The following is a 16,905-nucleotide window of genomic DNA, read 5'->3' as shown; positions in this document are numbered from 1 at the left end:
AGAGGAATGTGACTATTTCTATTAGCTGTGGGTCACTTATATAAGCAGCTTTTATTCTGTTTCCTGAACTGTGTGCCAGGTATGTAAAAACAAAGTCTGGGCCAAAAAAGAAGACAAAAAAGAAATTAAAGCTGGCTGTATGAGACGAAAAATGGAGTTCATTGATTATAAGTAAATGGAAATAGACATTATTTTGTAATGGATCAAACTTTGCTTTTCCCTGGAACAAACTGGTGCCATTGACTTTCTGAAAAATGACACACTGGCCGTTGTGCAGTTGAGGTAAATACTAGCATGGATGAATGCACCAGTGCTTGCACACACGCACACACACACACACACACACACACACACATAGAGGCGTGCAATATTTTTTACAAGCTCTTCTATTGTATGGAGCCAGAGACTGAGCCTCTTTTTTCTCTGTTAAAGCAGGGACTGAATCTGTTTGTTGTGTATTCCAGAAGCGGACCAGCATCGATTGGATGCCTTGATATCGCAAATTATTATTCAAATTTGCTTTAAACTACTTGACGTACAAAGACATGTCGCACGGAACAGTCCAGCAATTTCAAAGAGTTTTTTTTAGAATCGTGGACAGCTACCCTGACCCTGTCTTGCTGTCTTTAAACTTTACTGTTGTGCTGAAGAGACCAGAATAAGATAGGAGCTTCTAATTCACTGAAAGTAATAATGGTTTGATATTAAAGTTATGTAACCCCACACTTACTGTACTGCATAAATATAGAAAAGAAACATGTAAAAAAAGAGGGGTTTAAAAAGCAAAAACTGCTCTACTGGTTTATGTTTTGTGGATATGTGTGTTTAGTATGCATGTAATGTGGGAGTTGTTGTCTGGAGAATAATTTGAGAATGAATGCATTGATATGTTTTTGCACATTCTGTGTGATGTGTTGGGTTTGTGATTACTGGGGCGTTTTAATGCTCTGAGGAAGGAGTTGAGACTCCTTTAGAGTGGGAGGGAGACAGATATTTGGCTTTAGCTCGGGGCTGGAAATTGAAAAGCCCTTTGACTGGTGTCCAGGGTTATGATACAGTACGGACAACACTGGGGGTGGGAGGTACAGGTCTGAGTCTGGAGCCTGGGGATGTAATCACAGCTTAAACTGATCCTGAGTGGGATTGTATGGTGGGCGAGTTCAAAGCACAGGTACTGTAGTATGTGTCTCAGACTGGCTCTGTGTTAAACTACTCAGTAGTTCATCGGCCCACTATTTGTAAGAGGTCTTCACCTCTGGGGGAGGGGATCTACATTTCTCTGAAATAAGTTTTCTTTTTCCTTTACAGTCACAAAGCCTTCAAAGACAATCAGAATTTTTTTTTATTCAAAAGATACAATGAACACAGTAAACATTATACCTGCTAAATATAAGCATGTTAACATTGTCATTGTGACCGTGTTAACATGCTGATATTAGCATTTAGCTCAAAGCACCTCTGTGCCCAATAAATCACAGAGCTGCTAGCATGGCTACAAACTCTTGTTTTACTTTGTTGTATTTTACTTTGTTGTATTTTACTGCTATTTGATTTGATCTTTGACTCCAGATTATTGTTCAGTCTTTGAATGTTCACTTCAAACATTTTTAGAATAAGACCAGTGGCAACCACAAAATAGTAGAAGTGTAGTTAAGGTAAGGCAACTTAAACTATATGGTCAAGTTAAAGGAAATATCATGGTCATGGTTATAGTTAAATTCACTTCACTCTCAAACTTTCAACTTTTGCCATTACTTACAAAAGCTGGCATGTTTGAAGAAATGATTCATTTATTTTACTTCTTAAAACACTACAGTTATAGATATGTTTTTGCTCCCCAGTGTAAGGTGGTGCTGGTAGTGGTTTCGGTGTGTGTGTGGTGGTGACATCATGAGTTGATTTCTCCACTGCTTACATCACTCTGTGGCCTTAACCTTTTCACTGTTTATGGATATTTACAAAAAGACTCTCCAGTGTAAACGTTAAGCCTTAGGAAGTTACAGAGATCTTTGAACTAGGTGTGAGTGAACCATTCTGTGTTCTGCACGAGGTCCTCATGCCTAAACACAGGCCCGTTTTATGAAAAACACTTCTGACTATAACTTTGAATGCTGTAAACGGACCTGACCCTCTGGTGCCTAAACACACACTCATACACAACATACATGATTTTCAGCCTGTGCATACAAAGTCTTTATGGGGACATTACAGGGTGCCAGTCTTGTTTGGTTTGTGTGCTCAATGGTGGTTTATGGGGCTATAAATCTCTCTTTGTATGTATGGATCTATATAGCTTATACAGTAAATAAAATACAGTCGTCTTTCTGCAGGTCATAAGCACAGGAAATGGATATCAGGTAACCCTCACTGATAGGAATGCATGCCCCCTCACACACTCTGAGTTGAACTCTGAGCAGTCCAAAGTCTGTCATGTCATAACAAGCACATTCAGACAGCTAAAGCAACACATTTAAAAGCACATAAAGAGAATATTGGCATATATGAGACGGGAGGACAACTTCACTTCCTCCTCAAACAGTAAAAAAGCTGCATGCACAGTAATCAACACAGATATAGTAATCCACACAGCTTACCATTGTGTGCAATGCATAACGCAAAGTTTATGGTTTGATCAGATTAGACAGCTGAGTGTTGCAGAGTTTCAAATTTGGCCTCTAGTATTTTCTAAAAGGATGCAGTTAAGAGATCTAAGTGTTTCAGAAAAGTGGAATTTTACCAGTAAGAGCAAAAGTTACTCCTACGGGGGATGACGCACAGCAGACATGCCCTTTCCTCTTCCCGTGTATGCTCTTTGTTTTCCAGCAAATGTTGGCCGCAGAGTTCAATGTTGTCTTCAAAGATTGTGGTACAAAATGGATTACTTCCTTGGAGTGGGTTTCAGAGGGCTGTTTGTCCTATTAACTTTCAAGTTTTTGTTATCTTATAATAAGCTAGCTGTTGTCTAAAACTGGACGTTTGACTCCTACCACACCCAGAAACATTAGTTTTTGCATATGAATGAGAGATGAATGGACTGCTCTCTGAGGCCTCAACATTTAACAACAACATTTAATGAATGTGCACTACAGGTTTACGACGGAAAAGTTGCTGAATGTCAAAAAATAACCATCCTACAATGAGACAGAGTGCATCAGAGCTGATTCTGGTGGTAGAGAAAGCCTCATATAAAACAGATAATATGATATACTGCACCCTTTAGTGTTGTTATCTTGTCATCAGCATGTTTTAATTTGTAATGTAATTCTGTCTGCTAATTAAACCAAGCACAGAATCTGTGAAATTGACTGTAATTATGCAACACATGGTTCCATTTTTCCATTCATTTTCCAACGCTTATCGAAGTCCAGGTCGCAGCAGGCTGAGCAAAGTAGTCAATACATCTTTCTCCCTAGACACACATTTTTCTTGGGGGATCCTGAGGCATTGTATGTAATCCCTTCAGTGTTTTATGGGTCTGCCCTGTTTGGACAGTCATAGGTCAGTTGGATGTGCCAACACAAGGTTGTCTTATAGCCTGTGATAACACAGGCAAGTTCATATAAGCATTACTCTTTCACGGTTGCTTAACACTCCTAATGACCTGTGCCTGCTGGATGAGCTACTGTCCAACTTGCTGTTTAAGAAAAATAAAGAATCTATCTAATTACTTGAATCAGACATCAGACATAAAAGTGCATTAAATATCACTAACCAATCAAACTAATTGTCATTACTATGTGTGTGTATATTTGAATTTGAATGTGTGTATGTGTGTAATGCGCACGTGCGCGTTCGAACGCCCTTTCCAGAGAGCTGTCAGTGCTAGAATGATGTTCTCCATGTCCAGAATGTAAGACAGATTGAGTGTTATGGATGGAAAAACAACCTCTGTGTTCACACGTGAGTATGACTTTGCATTTGTGTGCACACGTGCAAAAGGTCAGTGAGGAGCCCGTGCTGAATCATGTCCAGTGATGAAGATAGTGAAACAGAATGATACCTCGAGGACTTTTTTATCCCTCCCAGATGATTGAACTGACTCCACGGTTCCGAGCTTTATGACTTTAAAAACTGCTTAACTTTGGACCTTGTTGAGAATAGAGTGGATGTGATACTTTTGTAGTTAATGCTACTTTTTTTTTATTGTTGTTTTTTTTGCTTATCCGTCGACATCTGCAACTGAACCACATTTTAGACTCATCGGTCAAATGTGCTGGGAAAGTCAGTAAAGGAGCCAAAAGCAACACAGATATTGCTTGGTATCAGTAACTTTTATAGACTGTAAATGATGCAATAGGCTCCATTACTGTGTGGGACCTTTTTTAACAGTCCAAAAATCCATACTGTTTATAGTTGTTTATGTGAGCGGCTTCACGATGGATTGCAGTTGTTGACTGGGTGAGACAAGCTTGGTTTTTGCTCGCCCTCAGTCACCGTTCAGTTGATGAACATGAGAGGAAGTCTCAGATGCTGGTAACAATTTGTGAGGCAAAGTGGAGGAAGAGGACAGGTAAACAGATGGACTTTGGTTAATTATTTGGCAACATCTGTTTGTAACAATGGTCAATGCGAAGATGAAATTTCCTTTGTTTCCTTTGATAGATCCATATTTTCTAATCAAGTTATTTGTATGGGATACTAATAAATAATAATAAATGAAACTTCATGAGAAGGTTCTCTGGCAAGACATTTTGGAAATATAAGAAAGAATGAAGATTATTAAAGTTTTTGAAAGTACATTTTGTGATCAAAAAAACATGCCGGACACTAGAGAGCAGATTAAAGAGTGAAGCTAATGGTTTTTGCATGTTTTTGGTCTACAAATCACTCAGACTTTAATTTACTGCTGACTATTTGCCAAACATTTAATAGGTTTTTAGATTTAATTTATTTAGTTTTAAAGGTGTTAAAGTAGATCAAAGGTTTTTAAAAGTATTCCCTGTTGGTATGACTAAGTTCTTACAGGAAACCCAGACATTTGAAACTTGAGAGACAGCTGCTGCACACAACCTTTTAAATACATGAGTTGATCAATTTCACTGTTTTCATGATGTCCATGTTTGTACTTTTTTGACTATTGCATTTGATTACTGACACTTCCTATTGGAAGTGTTTTTGATATGTTGTTACCATGCAACAATGACAGTAAATTTAACAAAAATAGAATATATGCAGTTTACCAAAATTCACTTATGTCTCTAAATCTTTCAAATCTTCAGTATTCAGGCATAAACTGACACAAATGATCAATCAAAAAATGTAACATTTAGTAGTAAATACTGTATGTTGCATATAATACACACAGGTATGGTCCTCTAAGGCCGAAAACATTTGCAAATGCTATTTGACTTCAGGGCACAAACATTCAGTGTATGCTGTATATCTCATTGTTCAACAAATTCATGTCAACTTCTAAATATTCTGTACACAGTGATAGATGTCAATATATCCTCGTGGTGAGGTGGGATGATCCCATGTGATTCCACAATAAAAGAGGCTCTTCAATCAAATCTCATTGAAGTTAGCAAAGAAAGGCATAATGGACATAAGCACCTGAAACAAAGAGAGGACAAATCAAAGACAGAATGCTAAGATGGAGCCTGTAATCAGCTTTAAAAGTGGTTTCTGAGAGCTTATCTGTCCTTTAATTCAGACTGTGTATAAGAAGCTAGAAAAATTAAAGGTCCGTTTCCCTATTTTGTTTGTATGCCTGAAATAATCTAAGGCCTCCTGCATAAGAAACCAAACAGAAGTCCACAATGGTTAGTCTGTACTTTTGAAGAGAGTTTTTGTGCACAAAGGACAAAGAATTTGACATTTTTCCTAAAAAGCTATGCATCACTGCAACACTGAGCTTTCATGTGCAGTACATTTTTTCCTAGAGCAGGTTGGCACATGAGAGAGAAAGCTTCATCAGGGATCTTAGAGTTGTGTTTGTTTTTTAAGTTCTTCACCTGTCAGCTACAAGATCCTGCTACAACACACTGAGATCATCGTCATCCCCTCCTCCCCCGAGGAAACTTGAACAGCTCACACACTCAAAATGTCGCCACAATGGAGGAGTCCTTTGGCAAGTGTATACCTGCTCTTTCTCAATGTGAAAATGGAAAAAAAACAAAAAACAGAGGCACGTGTAAGTGCACATTGAACAGAGGTAACATTGACCAAGGTTTCACTTGTCTGACCAGATTGATTGGGCACTTTAAAGGGGCACTAAGTTATTTTGCAATGGAGTTCCCCCAAAGGTTTTCCTCGCCCATAAAAGCAACCAATAGAACACGTGGATTTTCACCTGCAGTTCGATGCTGAACTCTGTTGCCACAGTTAAAAATGTGTTATTTGGTTTGTGATCTTTCCCACAGAAATTGAGTAACATCAGTGTGAATCCAAAGACCTTTGTCCATCCTCACAGTGTCGCCTTCTTGAACAGGCCAAACCAGCATTCAGCATCACTTTATGCTGCCAGTGTTTCTGAAGTTTTGTCATCTTATATCTTTTCCATTTATTGTAGTAATTGTTTCAGACTCTCCAGTTCTGTCAGCCAGTAAGGTATAACAATAATCCGCTTTTCTTAACTCAAGCGAGTAGCACGAAATATGGAAAATGAACAACTTTTCCCTGACCTAAGACCCGCAATCTGGTGTGATCAGATTCTTCAGGTCAGGCTAACTGCAGCAAGTGTGACATCAACTGTTACCCTGCATTTGACCTTTAACAGAAGAGGTTCTTAAATCTTACTGTATTTAACTTTATTAGTTGTATTCCTCTATGTTATTTATTTTGCATTTAAAAGAACATTTCCCACAGGACTGCTTTCAATGTTTCTACAAATATTCATTGTTTCAGCTCACATTTTTGGCAAGTCTTTAAAGTGCCATGTGTTTATGTTCGCCTTTGCCTAGAGGCATAGGTTTTGACAAATGTGCAGTGTTAATTGTTTAGTAAAAATCACAGCTTAACCTTTGTTAAAGTTGCACACATTTTCCACTTCTTGTTGCCAATAAGGTTCCTCCCTCTCAAGCTTTTGGAATTAGCAACACTTCTGTACACTCTTCTCAGATAGAGTTTCTGAAAAATTGAAGCCGCTCTCCATTCTTGAAGTTCACCATTCCCCATCTATCAGAGAAACAGTTTGGAGGTTGATGGATTTTTTCTCCAAATTTTTCCTCCTTTTCATATTTCACTCACTTTCTAATACTCAAACAATCTAATCTATTAAACTTATTTGAATTATAGCTCTGAAGATTTTTTTTTCCGTTCAAACCGCTTTCAGATACAGGGTGAATGATTAGAGATGACTGAGTCACTGAATAATCAAACTTAAGGTGAGAAATTTCTCCTCATTCATTTGACTGTCTGCTCCAATAATCCAAGTGCTCCATAGTTTCAAGCTCTTTTCTCATTCGACGTGTGCAGGGTTGCAGAGACCCCTCACTGATGCATGAGTCAGAGATCCCTGGGTTTCCACATGGTCATTATCCTGTCCAGAGTCCTGCTGAAAAATGAAAATGGCTTGTGCAGACTGTAACAAAAATAACTCTGCTGATCCTTATATGGCAACTTTTATTTATTCAGACTTAAGCTGTTACATAAGATGTATAACATGGCATATGTACGGGCATGGCTGACTTGGTTTGTGCTTAAATGCTCTTTCGATTGTTTACATTTCACTGTTAATCACTTTGAAATAGTTATTTTATGTGAATTATTTGACAGCTGATGATAAATAAAGTCTACCCGCAGTGCTGCGTAGCAGTCTGGTGCGCAGGGTGTCTTTGCCTTCCTTGATACAGCTGCAAGAGAATCAATTACCAAAAACAAGGGAAACACCTGGAAAAATAAGGAACAAAAACTATAAAAACTGGGGAACAGTTTCCTTTTATAGTTAATGTCTGCTCCATGCTCTAGGGGGTAAATTAAACATCACTTTACACAAAGCCATTCTGAGCTATCATTTTATTCTTATAAAGCATATAATTTCTAATGGCAGAGATGTCAAGTTGCCTCATATTTTAGTGTTCCAACATCCTGTGCAGAAGTCCCCGAATACAATAATGAATCCTTTAATCAGCTCAAGTGAAAGTAATAAATGTTATTATGAGGGTGAATATTAAAAGTTATTTCTTTTGCTGTCTTAGTCACAACATCGTTACTCACTAGCTCTTGCTGTATGGGGGATCTTGGAACGCTGCCTGAGACAGTGTTTCCTTCATCAACAAACCACCAGATGATGGAATTTGTCATGGAAGAAACTGTCATGGGGTTTTATCCTCCGCCAGCTGACTAGCAAGCACTTTTTATATCATACACGGGAAAGCCTTCATTTTTAGTAAACTGTATGGTGAATTGATTTTCGATGGTCACATAAAAAAGCCTGATGTAACTGGAATGGATTAGAAATTCCATATTTCACATCTCTCTTCCTGTCAGTGAGTATTAACTTAAATGCTGTGTACACAGACAAGTCATGTCAGACTGTTGTCACCCCAACACTTTGGCAGTGAGCTCCACTGTCTGTGAAGAAATGTGGATGTTTAGGTTTATGATGTCTGCAAAAACCCCTCCTCACTTCCCAGCCAATGCAAGAAATCATTATTAGGTGTGTACATGAGTACTGAAGCGTTAATGGCTGTCAGCGAATGACTGCACACATGAGACTGCCATATGGACATCATCTCATCTCACTCATGTGAAGATGTGTATAGGAATGTTGTAAAAGAAAAATCTGTATCCACCAACCAAATTGCTACAGACTAAACAGTCACCTGCTGCTCCAATTAATCCACGTGGCGAGTGATACTTAAATGTTATTCTGTAAAATTGTAGTTTAAAAGATTGCAAAATGAAACTACAAAAAAAACCAAAAAACAAAAAAAAACAAAAGCAAGAAAAACCCTTCAGTCAAAATACCTTAAACTATCAGGAACACGTTTTTTGCTTTGTGGTTACCTCTCTATATTTGCATGAAGTCCACAATAACCCCAGAAAGAGGCAGGCAATAGGACCCAGCAGCGTGTGTCCATTTTTTTCCAGGTTTGTGGGGAAAAATAGAATGATTGTTTTTCTCCTGAGAGTGTTTGGGGGAAACCAATGAAACCAGAGAAGCCAGAGTGGACTCAGGAGAGAAAGGAATGGTATTATGAAAACTGAGACTCACAAGCTATATAGGTTATCTTTAAAATATATCTGCACAGTGAGACGCCCATTATTACCTGAACAGAAGCATGATCTGCACTACTAATTATGCAAATGTGGTGTTGAAGTGCTTCCTCATTTTTCCTTGTTAGACACCAGAGAAGGACAGTGTTCTGCCACTCAGGACCAGCAGGTGATTTTCCCCAATAAGTGAAGATTTGAGTTTATTCATGCTTAATTCCATTATCATCAAATCCCTTTAGAGAGAAACATTTTGTAAACATTTCCAAAGAGGAAGCTATGGACAGCCAGGTAAGAAACAAATGTTTGCCACTTTAATCAATCAATCAACTTACTGATCATCCTTTTTCACTCAAAATCTGTGATTATTCATCCACATCTAAAATTAAACATTCCCATGATGTATCAACTAGTGAATATACTTTAATCATAATGATTTTTACTCATATTTGATTGATAATTGTCCTTTTGCTTCCTTGTTGCTTAAGTGCATTATATTTCTTAAGAGTTGTTATATTTCTCAGACTGTAAATAGAGACTTCTTTGTCTACATGAATGAAAACAGCATATCACAAGCACAACTGCAGAAGCTGCAGTCCTCTGCTTACACTGGATCCATTCAGCCAGATTACTGCTGTGCAGAAGCATTTTAATAGCGTTCATAGCCCACATATACAAACATGAACTTACAGGTGGAGGCACAGGCCTGGAAACAGAGAGATGAATTGTTCCCACACCCTTTGTTACTCATTGGTTCCTCATTGTGTTTTTACTGGTGATCTCCTGTATGTCTCCTCAAGAGTTTAACTTTTTTCCACCTTAAAAAACCCTAAAAGGGAAACAAAAATCATGGGTGCATTGTCCTGAATAATATGTGCACCATCTTTAATTCAACTTAAACCATTTGAGACAGTTCTGGGGTTTAAGCCATATCTTTACAATTAAATAAATAAAATCATTATTCCCTTCATGGTCTTTTGTGGTTAAAATAAAGCTGCAGCTAGATTGATGTGTGAGGACACGCCTCGGATCAACAGAGTTCAGTTGGTTCTGAGACCTGCAACCTACATTCCACTGGCAAATATATTTGGCACACAGGGAGTCATAGTAGACAAAAACCTGGAGAAAATAAATGCAAGACATCCTAAAAGCATGATATACTGGGGAAAACCTACCCATACTTCCTCCAGGTTTTCATTTACACTTTCGAGATATGTGTAGAAATCATGTGTCTTATCATTACATAAAGCACTCTAATAACCTTATGAAAGAGGTCACAGGTTGATATGACGCAAGCATTGTTCTTACGTGACAAGAGGCAGAGAGAAACACATTCACAAAACTATAAACAGTATAGTTTAACAGTATTACTAAATGAAGTAATAAAACTATGATGACATGACAAAGAAGAAATAATAATGTGATTGCTTTGGTTGTCATTTGCAGAACATTTATGGCAGCACCGTAGATGCATGGGACACGTGCCACATGTAACTCATTTACCTTCGAAAGGACGATCATCTCTGACACTGGAGTTTGAACTCAAATATGTAAGGAATACATAGAGAGACTGTCAGTCTGAGGACAAGTTGGATAACTGCTGCTACTCCTGAGCATGGGTAAGTGAATATCAGGAATATTTTATCATGTTGGTATCATATGTGCTGAATGATATTAATGATATTTTGTCATCAGTGTGTATGTACAAATGTAAAATAACCTGTAGATGCACGTCTGGTTAGAAAAACTTGTTAACCACATTTCTTCTAGATGATATGTTGAAGCTGAGGATGTCTCTTATTCAAAATGTCTTATTCAAAATCATTTCTCTCTCTGGCATTTTAGGAACCATGCTATTGCATCGTGTGTGTGGAATATTTGTAGTCTTCAGTGTATGTCTGATTTCCTTCGCACCACCTTGCAATGGAGGAAACATTCTGGTGTTCCCTGTAGATGGCAGCCACTGGATCAACATGAAGATCCTGCTAGAGGAACTTCATGCCAGGGGCCACAGCATTACTGTGATGAGGGCCTCCACTAGCTGGTACATTGCAGAGAAATCTCCTGTCTACACATCCATTACACTTGAAATGAAAGAAGATTTAGAGAACTTTTTTGATGCGTACCTACAGGCGCATATGAAGGTATGTTATTATGGGTTGGGCCCCATGTGGTTCATTCACTTGTTCAAATATCAAGATAATCACAATGTTTTCTATGTTTTGTTTTTCAGGCACAGAGAGAGGGGGCTTCAGCGCTTACTTTCTTCAAACTCACCAAAGAATTCCTTTCCATGATCTCTCAGGCCCATTCAATATGGACTGATACCCTCGTTCAAATATTTGAGGATAAAAATTTTGTCAAAAGCTTAATGAATTCCAAATATGATCTAGTTCTCACTGACCCAGCGATAGCACCAGGGGTTGTACTAGCCAAGTATCTCAAACTGCCCACTGTGCTTAATGTTCGCTGGATCACCAGTGGAGAGGGCCACTTTGCCATAGCCCCCTCCCCACTCTCTTATATCCCAGCGCCAGGATCGGGCTTAACGGACAAAATGAATTTCCTTCAGAGGGTCAAGAACATGCTTTTCCACAGTATCATTATGTTCCAGCAGAAAATCTTGGTGGGGCCAAGCTATGATGCCATTTGTGATAAATATATTGAGGGCGGATGTGACATCATCTCACTTCTTCAGGAGGCAGACATCTGGCTTTTCAGGTCAGATTTTGTGTTTGATTTCCCTCGGCCCACAATGCCAAATGTCATCTACATAGGAGGGTTCCAGTGCAAACCGCCACAACCTCTGCCAGCAGACCTGGAGGAGTTTGTTCAGAGTGCTGGGGAGCATGGAGTAATCATCATGACTTTGGGAACTTTGGTTAATGCTTTGCCCAGCGAGGTTGCGGATGAAATTGCCAGTGTCTTCGCCAAGATGCCTCAGAAGGTAATAGATGCTTATTGATTTACTTGGGCAACGACATGAAATGTTGAAAAGGTTTAAACTGTGTAACCCGGAGACACTAAAAAGCCATTTTCATTCAGAAATAGAGAAATTTATATAAGACTACAAATGAACAAATCAGTCCTCCAAGAAATAAGTCCAATTTAAAAAGGGATCTAAAGACTGGTGATAGGCTGTAAACCTGACCAAGGAGTCTATTATGAGTGGGTGTGGAAAATCGATTGATCGATCGATTGATTGATTCACAGAAGAATTGAAAATAGACTGTTACCTAATAAAAGGACAGTTTAAATCAATATTTAATACTGCTACAATCTTGCTATATGCTCAAAACTTACCTTTTAAAACTGCATTTAATGTGTAATTTGAAGTCCCGCACCGCTCTGCATTTGTATTGTGTTGTAGTTTATTAAGTTGTTTAATTTAATTTTTCATGTAAAGTTTTTTTGAGTATCAGCTGTAAATTATAACAGGTGTTTGGTAAATGAAGAAAAAAATCTGCTGGTGTACAGATACACAGTGAAGTCATAATGACTGTTTGTTTTCTGATTAGGTGATATGGAGACACATAGGGGAACGTCCCTCGACTCTGGGCAACAACACCCTGATGGTGGACTGGATGCCACAGAAGGACCTTCTGGGCCACCCACAGACCAAAGTCTTTGTGGCTCATGGAGGAACTAATGGAGTCCAGGAGGCCATTTACCACGGTGTCCCTGTGCTCGGCATACCCTTGTTCTTCGACCAATATGACAACCTTCTACGTTTGCGGGAGAGAGGAGCTGGAAAGATCATTGAGCTAGCTGACATTAATGGCCACAGTTTTGAGCAAGGTTTGAAGGAAGTGCTCCATCAAGACAGCTACAGACAGAATATGCAGAGACTATCACATTTGCACAGAGATCAGCCAATGGCACCCATGGATCAGGCCATCTTCTGGGTAGAATATGTGATGCGCCACAAAGGGGCTCCTCACTTGCGTACAGAGGCTTATAAGATGCCCTGGTACTCATATTACTGTTTAGATGTATTGCTGCTGTTGCTGACTGCTGCGACTGTACTGCTGCTCTCTACTTTGGCAGTTTTCAGGTTCCTATGCTGCAGAAGTAGAGGAAAGACCAAAACCAAACAACACTGACTGAGGTCAAATTTGTTTAGAAATATATCTCAAGTTCTCTAAAGCACTGAATTTAGAAAAAAGCATACATCTTAAGGTATCTCATTTGTGCCTCACTATTATTTATGCTGCTTAATGACAATCAAGTCATTTAATTTAACTACATTTGATATGTTCTAATTAAAGTAATAGAACCCTTTTTCTGTAAAACCAATTGTCAAATATATTTGGACAGATTAAGATTTTAGTCACCCTTAAATAATGGATTACAGTTTGATCTTCTGGCTGATGTGATTCTGCAAACTTCCATCCACTGTAATCCACTGTAAAAAGTGTGGAGCAACACACTGATCGTAATCATATTCTTTACCAAAATTTTTTGTGTTTTTGGCTGAAATCAATTCAGATGTAATGAAACATTTGAAAAAAAAATGTGTAGCATACCATATTTGTCCCCATTCCGATTTTGAATAAAGTGAAGAATAATAAATGTTTATTTAAAAGGAAATGCTTTTGTTTGTTATCCTTTTGGTTGCATATGTCCTGCACAAAAATCTTTGTTGCTGCAGTAACTCACATGCTGAACCGGATGCTGTAGCAAACTTCTAACATTAACTTCCTTCCCTGCAAGATTTTGGTCTTTCTATTTGTAACTGTGCGTTCATTTCACAGACACCTTGGCCTCACATGCCCACATTCCATTAGACCCCGCTTGTCCAAATCCCAAACTTGTAAAACAAAAGCCCACACTAGATATGCTGGAGGCCAGAATGTCACAGTTGACATTTTAAGGCTATGAGGCCAAATTTCCATTGGATCAGAGGGCAAAACTGAGTTCATTATCTATACAGGAAAATTGAATTATGTCAAGAAACTAACGGGCTTGTTGAAGAGATGAAATCTTGGAGAAACTGATTTAGCTGTGTTAGAAAAGACAATACAATGTTTTCTTTTAGATGCCCTGTGTGAGTGATAGCAAAGTTAATCAAAATATCAAGAACACATGTACAATATGTATCATGTCCAGGTTTTATGGAAAACTTGGAGATCGATTATGTCCTGCCTGTTATTCTTTGTATTCATATCGATCCATATGAACTATGTCATCCTCTAAACTAAAATCAGTTCCATCAAGAAGACAAACCTAAAAAATGACCGTGGAAAATCCTATAATTTCAGAAAATAGACCGTATTAAAACCATTTCCCTTTCCTAAACAGTCCTAAAACAGATGCCTTGAAACAATCAGAGGCTGGAAGGGAACGTTGTCTTTGATAAAGCATAAGCTCACATGGTTTTGATTTGGTTAAGATGAGTGAAGATGTCTTGGTAAATCCAACTACAAGCTAAATTATATTTCACTTATCATTCGGTGTTAACACTGCTTGAGAGTTCAGTGCATACTGATGAGGGAAGCAAATCTTTGAAAATGTCCCAAGTAGTTCCTGTAAGAAGGCAGTGAAGTGATTCAATAGGGCCTTGAACCACATTGATCATTCAAACATTCAAAGGAAAGAGGAAACAAAGGAGACAAGAATTGTGTGTGTGTGTGTGTGTGTGTGTGTGTGTGTGTGTGTGTGTGTGTGTGTGTGTGTGTGTGTGTGTGTGTAGGTATGGATGGGGGTTGTATGTGTAATGGCATGTGTGTACAGTCTTGTGATGCCAAAAAAGGAAATTTGCAAATAGAACTTTTGTGAAACAGAAGAAATGGAAGAAAGTCAAATGTAATATAGTTTAGTGATCTTAAGTTACATTTGTATTTAGAGAAAGCTGATTCAGTACATTTTGATTTAGCCCAGATGTAGTTTCAATTCAGATCAGATTTAATTCAATGTGACATATACAGGCCGCAAGGAACACTGCAAGAACTACTCAGGGCTGAAAAAACTACTACCACCTCCTCTGGGTATATTTTGGGTAAAAGAAAATCTACATTTTTATTTAGAGTTACAAGTCTCCTAAAACCACTTGAATTGACCACCAGTAAAATATAAGTACAGTGGTCTATGTATTAAAGATGGAAACATATACAGTGTTGCTTGAAAGTTTGTGAACCCTTTAGAATTTGCTCTATTGCTGCATAAATATGACCTAAAACGTGATCAGATTTCCATTCAAGTCCTGAAACCAGATAAAGAGACATCAGTTAAACAAATGAGACAAAAACCTTACAATAGCTTGTTTATTTATTGATCCAATGTTACATATTTGTGTATGGCAAAAGTATGTGAACCTCTAGGATTATCAATTAATTTGAAGGGGAAATTAGAGTCGGGTGTTTCAGTCAATGGGATGACAATCAAGTGTGAGTCTGGGAAGCTCTGCCTTATTTAAAGAAAAGAAATCTGGGCCTTCACTATCAAAGTCTGAGCTTCACAACACAGGTGTGTGGAAGTGTGTCATGGCTTAAACAAAGGATATTTCTGAGGACCTTAGAAGAAGAGTTGTTGCTGCTCAACAAGCTGGAAAGGGTTACAAAACCATTTCTTAAGAGTTTGGACTCCAACAGTCAGGCAGATTGTGTACAAATTGAAAACATTCAACACCATTGTTACCCTCCCACGGGTGGTTGAACAACAAAAATCACACCAAGAGCAGGCGTGTAATACTACGGGAGGCCATAAGGGACCTCAGGGTAATGTCTACAAAACTAAAGGCCTCTCATGCAGTGGCTACAGTCGATGTTCATGAGTTCACCATCAGGAGAACATTGAACATCAATGGTGTGTGTGGCAGAGTTGCAAGGAAAAAAGCCATTTTGCTCCAAAAAGAACATTGCTGCCGTCTACAGTTTGCTCAAGACCACGAGGATAAGCCAGAAGGTGAATGGTGAATCAGCAGATGGATGAGACAAAAATCGAACTTTTTGGCTTGAATGAGAAGCATTATGTTTGGCAATGAGCAAACACTGCATTCCAGCATAAGAACCTTAACCCATCTGTGAAACAAGGTGGTGGTAGTATCATGGTTTGGGCTGCTTTGCTGTGTCTGGACCAGGACAGCTTGCAATCACTGAAGGAGCTATGAGATCTGAGTTGTACCAGCACATTTTATAGGAAAACGTCAAGGTATCTGAACTGGATCTCAACAGAAAGTGGGTCATGCAGTAAGACAATGAGCCTAAACACACAAGTCGTTCTACCACAGAATGGTTAAAGCAGAAGAGAGATGATGTTTTGGAATGGCTGAATCAAAGTCCTGACCTTAATCCTATAGAAATACTGTGGAAGGACCTGAAGCATGTAGTGCATGCAAAGAAGCCCACCAACATCCCTGAATTGAGACTATTCTGTAAGGAGGAATGGGCTAAAATTCCTCCAAGCTGATGTGCAGGGCTGAGAAACGGTTACTGGAAATGTTTGGTTGAAGTTATTGCTGCAAAAGGGGGTCACACTAGTTACTGACAGCAAGGGTTCACATAAATTTGCCTCACACAAATATGTAAAATTGGATCATTTTCCTCAATAAACAAATAAAAAAGATAATTTTTTTGTCTCATTTGTTTTTATTGGGTTCACTTTATCTAGTTTTAGGACTTGTGTAAATATCTTATCACATTTTAGGTCATATTTATGCAGAAATACAGAAAACTTTAAAGGGTTCACAAACTTCCAAGCAGCACTTTACAACATTATTAAGCATCAGAGCCTTTTGTTTTTTTATTAGAC

The 16,905-nt window shown here is 38.5% G+C and overlaps 1 protein-coding gene across 1 annotated transcript; it reads left to right on the top strand.

Annotated features, from left to right (window-relative positions):
• The first annotated feature begins 10,615 nt into the window (after positions 1 to 10,615).
• Positions 10,616 to 13,558, top strand: ugt5d1 (UDP glucuronosyltransferase 5 family, polypeptide D1). The gene is made up of 4 exons (XM_044370807.1): positions 10,616 to 10,775; positions 11,002 to 11,300; positions 11,390 to 12,103; positions 12,675 to 13,558. Exons 1-4 carry the CDS (start codon positions 10,772 to 10,774, stop codon positions 13,257 to 13,259), a joined length of 1,602 nt encoding a protein of 533 aa, XP_044226742.1. The 5' UTR covers positions 10,616 to 10,771; the 3' UTR covers positions 13,260 to 13,558.
• Positions 13,559 to 16,905: the final 3,347 nt, after the last annotated feature.

This window comes from Thunnus albacares, chromosome 13 (assembly GCF_914725855.1).
Source record: "Thunnus albacares chromosome 13, fThuAlb1.1, whole genome shotgun sequence".
NCBI lineage: Eukaryota > Metazoa > Chordata > Actinopteri > Scombriformes > Scombridae > Thunnus > Thunnus albacares.
This window is presented reverse-complemented; position numbering and strand designations above follow the sequence as displayed.